Raw genomic sequence first — 13,103 nt, forward strand, 5'->3', positions numbered from 1 at the left:
TTTGTATAAATAGAAATTTACAGTACTGACTCATAATTTGTGACATTCCTTCAGAAGAATAAATAGTATACCAATTCTTATATATAATACAGACGTAATGGAAAATTGTAAATAATCTAACCTATGATCTATTTTATAAAAAAATATTAAATAAGTGTATTAAAAATAATTTATTTGAATTGAATATTTTAAGCAAAGAATAAAAATTAAAATATTTTAAATTATTTAGAAAATTGATTACAGATATACTATTTGTACAAAAGTATAAAATATAAATAAATATGCTGTATTTAGATTATCTTTAAATATAATTTAAAAACTATTATACAAGTGGTTGTACATATGGTTTGATCTGACATAAATTTCAGAAAGTAGTTTAAAGTTTTGCTTTAAGAGTGGAATCAAGATTATTAGTAGCAAAAATATTGTTTGGATCAAGATGTTTTTTAGTTGACCGATATAAAGACAAGCCAACATCACCTACCATTTCAGGATAAAACCTTGCTCTTAACTTTCCTATTCCATGATGATGCGAAAGACTGCCACCACAAGCTAATATTTCTTCTCTGGCCGATTCCTCAATTGCTTCGTAACAAGCTATAGGATCAGCAAGAGTTTCGTAATTAAATCCCATGTAAAAGTAAATGCAACATCCTGAATCATATGTTTGAGTAAGTCGACATGAAATCAAATAATGTACGATCCCCTTAGCATGACATTCTATTTCAACTCGTGCCTTGACATTACGACAAAGTGTAGAGGCTTGATTCCACGATACCGAAGTTTCAAAGCTTTCAGCAAGCACATGATAGTCGAGCCCTAAATCACGTATATATGCAATAACAAAAGTAAGGGTATAACCACGTTCACCATTTGTCTCTCCTGAAGGCACCCCCCCGTGACGTTTAGTTATTTCGTAAATCTTTGTCTCATGTAAACATATATCTTTAGTTGAATTGCCTTCAAACAAAAGAGTAGCTACACATAAAGCATTCCAGTTAAAACCTTTAATGCGTGTAATATAAGCTTGTTTAAGACCCTGCATAACGAGACCACCCCAACCAGTTTCCGTCCGTAACGCTTGGCCAAACTTGAATTGCTCATTATCCATTAAACGAATGCTAGCTGGTTGACATCGTTCCTTCGCTACCTATTAAATTAAAATTAATATTATAATTATTTTTGCAATAGAATTTTAAAATCATCTTTACAAATTTCACCCATAAATAATTTACATATTCAATCAATTGTTTGAATTAATAGTATTTTTATTTTTAAACATTTATAAACAATTAAATAATACTATAACAACGAATGAAAACATTAGCAAAATTATAATTAAATACATAAATTACTTTAATTATTAACGATTGAAATTACTAAATTATAGTTAATTATAGTATATTAATATTGGTTAGTATACTAAATAATTTATAAATTTATAAAAAAATTTTTAAAGAAATGAATATTCAAATTGTGAAATTAGTTACGTTAACGAAGTATAAAATTGATAAAATCTTTTTAAAACTTGTGTATCTTATTAAATTGTATAAAATGTGGAAAACAAAAAAGGTTCATAAAAAGATAAAGACCACCAGACACTAGAAAAAAATTTAAATGTTTATAGTAATTTTCAGAACGCATGTTAAAAATATTTTGTGGAATACTGAAATTATTATTAGTTATACAATTTTTTTAAATACAAATTTCTTTATTCATAAAATCGCTAGCATATTAAATTAATTTGATTTAATAGTTTAATAGATTTAATAAATGATTAAACAGTTTTATTTTAGTTCCTTTCATAATGTAAAACTAATAACTTTATTAGTTACATATTTGATATTTTTCAAGAAAATTATTCAGAAAAAAATTCAGAAAATTATGTCATGATGCTTTCAAAAGACAAAATAACGCAAGTCCGATATTTTTTATTTATTTTTATTTTATCGACATGTTTTAGAAATGCTTAACTACAATCAAATTATGAAAGAATTTTTTTATAACTGTTACATCTTAAATAAAAAATGATATAATTTAAATTCTTTTCCTGGCCTTTAAAAATAAATATGTAAAGAAGTAAATAACGTTACGTATACAAGTTAAAATTGAAGATCATAGAGTTCTACGTATAATTGTACTAAATAAAATTTATAAGTTCATTTCACAATGGATAAACTCCAATATAATTTTTTTATCATTATCGTTCTAATTTGATTAATAATAATATCCATAAATGAAACAAAATAATAAGAAAATAGAATCAGTACTGAGATAGAACAAAAAGTTATATGAGCAATATTTGATACTAAATTAAAAATGTTAAAATTCTTAATAATAATATACTAGTATAAGAACAGAATATTAATAAATTATAATATCTGTGCATGTAAAGATTAATTTATTTAAATATCAACTATAATACTTATTTAAGTACACATATAACCAGTATAGTATTAATATTATAAGTTTAATACGTCTACAATAAGCATTATAAAAATACATGATTTATGTAAAATATCATACAATTTTCCAACTAAAAATTAATTTTGTGACAAGTATTCTTTCCATCCGTATTTTTGTATTATAAATATGTATTTCTATACATTTTTAAGTACATATAATAAATAAACAATAAATAATAAACAGAAATAAAAATCTATAATTGATTGATTGAATGAAAATCTTTAAATGATTATCTATAATCATATAACACATCATATAGTATTTTAAAATTTTTGTTATTAGAATCTTCGATTAACTTATCAAACCTGTCATGAGTGAAGATTTGAAAAAATTTAAGTGATTTTCTAACTACAATTGCATTTCAACTATTTACTGCAATGCATTATTTAATATGTACTTTTTCAAGAAATAAAGTTATTTTTTATGTAATTTTAATGTAAAAAATAAATGGAAAGCAATTTTTGGTGTGGTAAATTTTTTCTTGAGAAATATAAAAAACACAAGCATGTAATAATTTATTTAGTAAATCATAAAAATCCGTAACTTCACTAGACAGTTGAACCATTTTTACCTGTCTAATAGAATGACTTTTTATCACTAACATATTTTTATCGATCAATCTTTAAATCCTAATTACATTAAAAAACCCAAAATATTTAACTTTAATATTTAATAAGATAAAGTTACTTTTGGATTTTGGAGGATTATAAGATTATATAAAAATAAAATAAAAAATTTAGTACTAAATGAATGCTAAATTGGTGCATTGTTTTTGCTAATCTTGTATTAAGTGCTTTTTCGAGATCAGTTACTAGATTAAACTTCTGGTCATACCATTTATTGATAAAGTGAATATAATACAAGTGTAACAGTTATTATTATTAAGAATTGTGGTTTATGCATAGTTGTAAATGCCGTCACTAAAGTACGATACTCATTTAAAAATAGACGGCCTCTTATGGTTTATGAAAATATTTAGTTTTTTGTAGATGATTTTTTTGGAGTTCTTTTAAATTACGTCTTATTATAATAGTATGATCCTATAAAATTTTCACCTGTCTGTACTGATATTGCTTCGATCTATTATGTTTGATTTTAATTCGGATATAAATTTTGTTTAATAAACTAACTTCTAAAGCGATTTATTTGTATCTTTATAGCTATTCATTCATACAGTACTTTTATTTTTTAATTAGCAGCTTTGCAATATCTTTTAAATGTTATTTTAACAATTACTTTCATCCAATTTCTATTTTTGACATAATTTTTAAATAATTTAATTGCCGTTTTTATTTTGTTATCACTAATGTGATACTGATGGAATATATAGATGTACCATTATAATAGATAATAAAAAATATTGGAATTTTTCGTTATAATTTCATTGTAACTTATCATTAAGGAAGATTTATATACTTGCAGCTACAACAATTGTTTTGTCTTTATTTGTGGACTTTCTTGAATAGTATAATAAAATAGATATTTTAAGAATAAAATTCAAATCTGTCAAAAAGATATTTAAAAATATTTATCATAACCTTAGTTAGCCAGATTTAATAGAGTTTTCAGAAATCTGCGGTTATATACATCAAATATATACCAGAAAAAGTGGTTCTTTTCTCAAAACCTCGATACACCCAAGTCGATCGAAATTTCATAAGTGTAAATAAATAAATTTCTCGTGTAACACATTTTACTCTTATTATAATTTTACTCATACTTGTTCATTTAATTTTATAATGAATTAAGTACATTACCATTAAATTATAAATTTACAACTCTTAATTAACAAATTAATACTTCTGCATAGGTATTAATTTAAAAAATTATATAAATATTTTAAAAGTAGTATATTTTTAAAAAATACATAAAAAAAATATTTTATTCATATACACGTTTTATCTATTAAATATGTAGATTATAGTAATATTTTATCTGTATTAAAATTAAAAAGTTATATTAATACTACTCAATAAATTAATAATTTTTTACATATTTTATTTTTATAAAAAATATACTTTTAATTGATCTGGTATTTTAAAAATATTTACTTTTTTATTTATGAATTATATACAAATGCAGACGTAAATATGCATATATCTTTTCATATTTATTATAACTATAATTTTATATTTAAATAATTAAAATATACGCTTCTACTTGCATACGTATTTTTTTATTTTTCTAGTATTAGTCTAGGTTTTAAGATTTTTATTATTACTATTGTACTAAAAATTATTTATGTACAAATATTTATAAATTATCGTAATCTTTTAATTCCTTGTATTTTTTTTGTGATACCTAATATTTAACTTAAATTCATAAATATGGTGGTTATTTGTGAATTTGTAATAAGTTTTTAAATTTTGATTAATAATCTGAACAATTTCCGACATAAATATATACACTAATAATGTCTAAAATAATCATCTGATTCTAATAAAATATATCAACAAATATAAAGACACAATGAATAAATTAAAAGATTCGAACATTTTTCTTAATTTATATTTATACCAAAATTACATTTGTTTTGAATATGATTTAATAGAATAAATTAAATATAAATATGAATGATTGCATAAAAAATATGAATATGATGAAAGATAGAAATTGAATAGAAATAATAAGACTATCATAATGATATAAGACTAAAATAATGATAGTAAGAATAATAATATATCAAAATAAGATTATGCGTCATCACGTAATATTATGCTCCAGTTCAAAAATATTTGAGTATACCAATATATTTTTATAAAATGAAAAACAATGTAACAGATGGAAAGTACAGTATAATCGAAGATAATAAAATACAACGTAATATAATAATTAGATAAAGAAGGAAAAATATAATATATCGTAAACTTAGATACAATGGAGATCTATGACTCGATAAATAATATACCAACAGGTAGGGTAACCGATTAATAATTACTTTATACCTGGGAATATATTTACATTTAATTACATAAATACTTACTCACTAAGCGCTGTTACAAATAATACTCATACGCTTAAATTAAATAATGAGCCTGTATTAAGTGAAAATTTACAAGAATAAGGAGAATTTGAACAAAGCTAACAATTTCAGAGTTAATCCATAAGTAAATCAAACTAGAGCTCATACAAAGGGATATAGCATTATGGTGTATAAGGATAGAACATAAACTTGGAATTATTTTTATAACGCGAAAGAGAAAGTGCAAAGAGACTATGTAAAGTAGATAACCGTAGTTGATATTAAGGAATCTAAATTTCATGAACATTTATATAATTAAATGCAACGGATCGTAATTCCATGCGATATATTTATACAAAAAGTACATAATTGAATATCAACAATTTCAGAATAATTGTAATCACCTTCAATATTACGGTAATTAAAACTTTTTCATAATTAATAATTTTATACTTTAATTACCATTTTCATTAGCTTGAAAATATTATCGATGTAAGAAGATGGTTTTGGGATAGTAGTAAGTGGGCTCCCGATTACGAATGTCCGATAAGTGCTGAATGGTCTTTGGAGTCAGCGCGCATTGATTCTAATGGCATTGTGAAGAGGATCGCGTCAATTTGGACAAGCGTGTCCTGATTTCTTCAAATGTCGTTTCTCCAATGGTGTGCCTTATGTAAAACTTGACAGAGTATACGGCTGCTTCCCATTTTCCTCTCAGGCGTAGTGGATAGATTTAATTCCCATAGAGAGTAGTCGTTCAAGATGGTCTTAGCTGTCTGTTATTGTTCTTGGGAACGATGTGTACAGTTTGTAGGATACTTTTGAAAAATATCGGAATGCCGCAATAAATCCGTCTCTCGGAATTTTTACTTCTCTCTATCTAGAATTTTATGGTTAAAGCGACTGGCATAGCCAACACCTGTGTTTGATAACGGTTTGATGGTTCACTCGAAACAGTGGTAATTTGCCCGTTAAATGTTGAGCATGGATTCCCTTTCTGTCATGCATATGTAATGCATCGTAGAGTGTGAGTTTATATTGAAGCTCATAAATACAACATGCTATCCTTGCCTTGTATGTTTTGTTTTCGTCCCTTGTAGTCCCTTTGAGTTATTCTTTCAATACCTTTAATCTGCTGTTGAATACGTCCTTGGAGGTGAATTCGTGTTTTTTCCATGGGAGATTTGCTTAGAGGGCCTGAATCTCAGTCATTGGTAATGTGGCGAGAATTCACTCAAGGTGTTGTTGAAAGGGTGAGTGCATCATCTTGAGGACTCCATTGTAAAAAATTTTATATTGTACAATTAGCAATACAATTTATACTTATTGTTTTCTGACTGCTTGATGGTGGTGAGGACAGCGCGATGAATTGGGTTTCCGGTTGTAGTGCAGTGTGTTCTCACCTCCAAGAATCATGATGTGTCTGCCATGCGTGATGAAAGCCACAGCCAGGGGAAACCTTTCACCCTAGTCTTCCGCCAATTACTTTAGTGTCCTGATTGCTATTAATGGAACAAATCTTGTGCCTTGGCTACAGTAGTCAAATGATTGACACTTCCTTGTGGTTGTCGATCCAATGGATTCCTTGTAGCTCCTAGTTGTCCTCGTGATCTTGTATCTGCAACTGGCGATGTCGGTCGATCCCGATTACCACGTCTGATATTTCTTTCTTCTATTTGAGATTGGCACCTGCGTGCTTGATGTCATTAAGACGATTCTATTATCTCTTCAGTTTGAGGGTTGAGATGACCTACAATTGTTTAGGTTGGACTCAAGTACTGATCGTCATGTGGTATGATCGTATATCGTCTGATGCCGCCCAGAACACCTGTTGCAATTTTTGATGTGGTGCACTCATAAGTGGAGTGGGGCGCTAAGCTAGTTAGACCATAGTCGTTGCTCTTCCTTGAAAGGTTTCTCTCTGTGACTGACAATTGCTTAAATTTGGGGCATCTAGTCACAGGATACTGTTGTTAGCAATACGTGTATAAGGTAGTGCCTTGCCGTCCTCGTTGGCCTTGGAAAGTGGCTGCAACAGGTGATTGGCATGCTCTCACTGATCGTTTTGTGGGTGGTTTGGTCTGCGTACGGCTTCCTGTTGTAGAAACTCGTTTTTATTTTTTGTAACGCTCTCACTTTTGTCATTATAAATGTTCTTTAATTGCTCGAACTTGGATTAGGTGTTGGATTCGCCTAATCATTCTTCCCGTGAGTTTGCGTTAGTTGATGGACAGTTATGCAGTCCCACGAATTGCTTTCCCGTTCTAGTTGCTGCAGACCCTTTAGTAGTCTTTTACGTCACAAATGAGGTCTTCTAGTGATTCAGCCTCATCTTCTACTCATGATGTGTTGGCACAAAGTTGATCTAAGTGGGATTGGCCGTATAATCGCAAATTTTCATACCTCTTAGATCTCAGCTTTTGGCTCTCGGCTCACGGCTCTTGGCTTGTTTTGAACTGACTTACTTACCTCCCAATGCAGCTTATCCTGTGTTGTACGCAGTTTTAGCTTCCTAGTTCTTCTATTTTCCAATTACAGGGATGATTATTGTTGATGAAGTTATAGAGGAACCCTTGTAGCTCTTTGGTGATTGGAACGTGGTGTTAGTGGGCACTTAGATGAAAGATTGTAAACTTCCTGATCCTCGTGACGTGGTGTCCTTGATGTTAGGTTACCCTGAGAAACGGGAGAGCGGGGAGGTTTTAAAGCTCTCGCCACTTCTTCCAGTAGTGCCGATGCTATGCCGTGGTAATGAGAGTATAGCGGAAGCCATAAGCCAGTATCGGCGCCCTCTTCCGTAGTCTGATAAGAATCAGGTTGCAGAGGCCTGACCAATATTATTGGCGCTGAGACGCAATAATAATAATATATGATACAAATAGATTACTGGAGATGCCAGTCTACGTCCCCTCAATGCGGTCTGACTATAGTCAAGTTGCAGAGGACGCACCGATAGCTGGCCAATAATATGGAATGAATAATGTAAACAAATAAGTATACCTTGCACGGATTTCCGTAGACAGTCGTGTAGAACTTTTGACTGTTATGACTTGCACTAATTTCACTTTGGCTTACTCAACAAGACTGCCTTTCTTCGTTATCTATTGCTCCTTATATATGATTGCGTATATTTAGACTTTTTATTCTTGGAAACTCTGGTGAATTCTCGGAAAGCAAGCTTTATAAGATTCGAGAATCTTCCTTTATTGCTATGCAGATACAGCATAAGGCTTCAATTTCATCGAGAATTTTCGTAGCGAATACTTCAAATATCACGCATTAATAATAAATATAAATGTAATTGAATCATATTAAATAAAGCAATAAATTTTCATTGCTGGGTAGTTCAATAATGAACGCTATACATAATTTTAATAAATGATTCAACAGTAGTTCTAATTGTGTACTTTATTTAACAATTAAATTTCGTTTTAAAAATCAATTACTTGCTATGTGTTAATAAAATGTTTAATATTTCTAGTCAATTTACTATGAAACTATTTACTTTTTATTGTGAGTAGCATGATTAATAACTTTTTATAAAAATGAAGTTCATAGAGTACAGTATGTAATCATAGTGCTTTACTACAACCTTTATTTACTTATAAGCTGGTTTTAGGCTTTCAAAATTATCTAATAACGTCGGAACATTTTTTATTCTTTAAATATAATATATGAAGTATAGAAATTATATAATAGATTAAATATAAAGTTTCCTTTATTGTAATGTATTATGAATGTATTTCTTCCTTTATTGTATAATTAATAAATGCTATCTTAACATACATTAAATTGTTGATAATAGTGGTATGGTTGATGCCGCGCCTTTATTACGTCGGTCATATCTATGAGGTATGGTTGATGCCAAGCCTTTATATCGATCTTATCTATGAATGGTATGGTTGATGCCGAGCCTTTATTATGTCGGTCTTATCTATAATATGTTTCACTATTATTATGCTTGATGTCGCGCCTTTATTACGTCGGTCATATCTATGAGGTATGGTTGATGCCGAGCCTTTATTATGTCGGTCTTATCTATAATATGTTTCACTATTATTATGCTTGATGTCGCGCCTTTATTACATCGGTCTTATCTATGAGGCATGTTTGATGCCAAGCCTTTATTACGTCAGTCTAATCTGTGATATCTTTCAATAGTGATATGGTTGATGTCGAGCCTTTATTATATCGGTCTTGCCTGTAATATGTTTTAATATTATTATGCTTGATGTCGCGCCTTTATTACGTCGGTCTTATCTTATATATGAGTTGCTTCGATTTATTTTATGTTTTCACTATTGTTTTATGGTCACTAATATGTTATCAATAATTTAAATAAATGTCACTATTTCTTTCGTAGATTATTACTTAATTGATTATTAATTATATATATTGTTATTTTAACTGTAGTTTCTGTAGATGTAGTCGAAAATATATAGTGCGTTTTATAATGATTGTGTAATGGTTAATAGACTGAGGCAAACTGAACTGCGCGTGAAGTGCAGCTCTTATATATTATCTCATTATTTCTCAAATGCTGATGTTTGTTACCATGACGATATTGGTTGTGACATCATCATGGCATAGCCTGGAACGATCATTGCTAGTATTTTGTTTACCAGCTGAATTGCGCTTTCATACCTCTCCCACTTTTGACTTTCAATTTTTTTGGTCCGTAACAATTACATTATATTTAATAAAGGAAAAAAAGGAAATACTGCATGTAGTATTGAATAATTGCATTGCCCCTTCCATTTACCAGCAACACCTCCACCCAACATCTAAGGAGGTTTTTAGTCTGATCCCAAACAAAAACACTAGGTACAGGAAGAACAATTAAAAATTTTTAATGGATTTTCTATATCAGGCACTATTATTATAATACTAAGGAAAAATTTTTGCTTAAAATGTATCTTGGTATTACTTAAAAAATTATGAAATTTTTTACTTATAGTTTTGGCCATTTTCAGATTAGCACCGTTATAATTTTTACCAATGCAATTCATATATTTTTTAAAATACTAATAAAAAATTCCAATATTTCAATTCTTTTAAGTAAAGGTTTTTACGATTCATCATTTATTACAATTCCTTTTCGTTTCTGAAAGAGAATCAATGCTTATAAATTTACGCATTAAAATAAACAAAAGATATTACAATAGGAATTACATGATACGATAGTGCCTAATTATTGTTAAATGTCAATATTTATTATTTTTATATATTTTTTATCTATAAATTACTGACCTGTAACAATAATTGTAGAGTAATATATTATTTCTCCTTCTATTATATCATTTTTATATAAAAACAAATTATGAACTTTATATTAAATATCTCATAAAATAAAAAAAAATTCAACTGTTTAATAGAAGAGTACGGATGCACATATCAAAATTTCAATTTGTTGAATACGGCTATTCTATAAATGGCATTTTTCCAACTACTTTTTGCAAATTTTAAAGTTGATTATTACCTCATTTAATAATATATGCCATTTTATAAGAAATCGATGGATTTTAAAATAAAAGTTAGAAAAATATGATTTAATTGTTTTTATATTTTTACGTTCTATTTTTAAAAGATTATAATCCAAACTTTTAATATTTATTTAAAAACAATAATTAAATTGTTCTTTTTTTTTTTTTTAAATATCACCTATTAAAATATTAAATCATAATTTAACATCATTTGAGTTAATATTGGTTAAATTCTACTATTTTTATGAGCAAAATATTTATACAAATATTTTTCATTGTGAAACAAAAAAATAAATGAGAATATTGTAATACTTCTCTAAGTGCACGGACACCGCTTTCGAAATCAGGAAATACAATACTGCCATACTTTACAATACTTGGAAGTGGTCTGATTTTGAAGACAATTTCAGTAATAACACCCAGTGTACCCTCGCTGCCTAATATTACATGATCAAAATTTGGACCACAAGAAGTACGGGGAACTTGAACCTTATGTTCTAGAGTAATTTCTGGTTCGTCAATACGTCCTGTAACCATACGTATACGTAGGACTAAATCTTCTATATTTCCATAAACATTTTTCTTCATACCACTTGCCCGTGTTGCTACCCAACCACCAAAGCTGTAACGAAAAATACTAATTTACTAACGAATTAATAATTTTACAATATTTGAGATTACTTAAAAATATATCCATTGTATTTGATAAAATATAAAATTCAACAATACACTAATAATACATTATATTTATTTACAGAATATGTACTAACGATACTTTTCAACTACGTAGGAAGTTAAAGGATTTTTTCAAAAAGTCGATTAAATATATACAACTTGTACTTAAAAATGACAAATTATAATGAGTAAATACTGTATATGGTTTACGTTTAATTTAAATATTGAATTTTTTTCAGAATTGGAACACTTTCCAAGACCTTTGGCTCTCGGAATTTTATAATCCTTCTAGCTCTCGAATTTTTTTAAACATTTGATTCCAAGAATTTTCGAATATTTCGATCGTTAGAATAGTTTCGAAACTCCTACAATCTTTATTTGGTCCCCGCATAGCCCCGCTAGTCTCTGCATAGCAACGTCTATCCATTGTTGCCAACTACCTAAAGTGTCGTGTGAATATATAAAGCAAGTACGCAATGAGCCTCGCTCTCTCTTAGTGAAGACGCCATGACACGAAAGAAGGTCGGTCTTAGCAGGATCATAATGGAATAGTCGCTCTCTATCAGCAAAGCCGTCACGGAGTGAACAGGCCTTCGGCTTCGTGTGCGTATTCAATGGGCTACTGTTATCTGAACCGTAGAAAAGAGAGCACGCTATCGATTACGCAAGTATTCAATAACCACACCTGCAAGGAAAAAATGCTGAAGGAACATTGCTGCAACCTTCACTCCTACCGATTAAGGGAATCTCACGCATCTTGAGAGAGCATTCTATCTGTCTCCAACCTAAGTAAGCCCAAGCACACAAGGCATTCGCAGGTAATCACTTCCACGATTACCACACACACACATTCAGTACCATCACGCAAATCCGTCTTGCAGTGCAACTACACGCTATTGCAGCACCATTACACATTACTAAGTAGCACTACACCAATAGGTAAATAGATTTACGACCTCTCATTTCTCAGTGTATTTACTCACTATCAATCGCACTACGTCAAGAGTATCCGGAGATTTACGACCCACCACATGTACATGTAATGCATGCTATCACACGTGCAACCACCATGGAACTGCAAAATTGTAACGACTCTCATCATTAACATAGAATCATTATAGTGTAACAGCAAAATAAACGCAACAACTGCACAATAAACAGACCTATTAATTACTGAATAGAAGTGCTATCCCTTCCACTTATCCTCACTTTTCTCTCACCAGTAAACTGGTGGCCATAGCCTAATCCAAACATCTTGGTCCTTCGACCACTGGATGACTTCGACACTGGAATCCTAAACAAATTTATTATTACTTTTTACTTTAAAGATATTGTTTGGAATTCCAAGTACCAGTACGATCACAGATCACGCTGGGTAGATTAGACTGTACTACCGGTTTAATGGTAATGGGGGGGGGGGGGATGAGTGAGAGGTTAACGCATTAATTCAGAGTAAACACAATTGGCTTTAGTGACCTTTATTTAAGCAGTGGTTACAGTGATGTTGGTGTTACTGA

At 29.5% G+C, this 13,103-nt stretch overlaps 1 protein-coding gene across 1 annotated transcript in view; it reads right to left on the reverse strand.

The window, feature by feature from the left end:
- Nucleotides 1-289: 289 nt before the first annotated feature.
- Agps (alkyldihydroxyacetonephosphate synthase) overlaps nt 290-13,103 on the reverse strand; it is a 32,590-nt gene continuing 19,776 nt past the window's right edge. Inside the window, exons 6-7 of the mRNA XM_011497849.1 lie at nt 11,224-11,533; nt 290-1,150 (exon numbers count right to left, since the gene is read on the reverse strand). Of these exons, the coding sequence (XP_011496151.1) occupies nt 377-1,150; nt 11,224-11,533 (1,084 nt within the window). The 3' untranslated portion in view covers nt 290-376. The remainder of the gene's footprint in view (nt 1,151-11,223; nt 11,534-13,103) is intronic.

The sequence above is a fragment of the Ceratosolen solmsi genome, unplaced genomic scaffold, assembly GCF_000503995.2.
Source record: "Ceratosolen solmsi marchali unplaced genomic scaffold, CerSol_1.0 scaffold47, whole genome shotgun sequence".
Classification (NCBI taxonomy): Eukaryota; Metazoa; Arthropoda; class Insecta; order Hymenoptera; family Agaonidae; genus Ceratosolen; species Ceratosolen solmsi.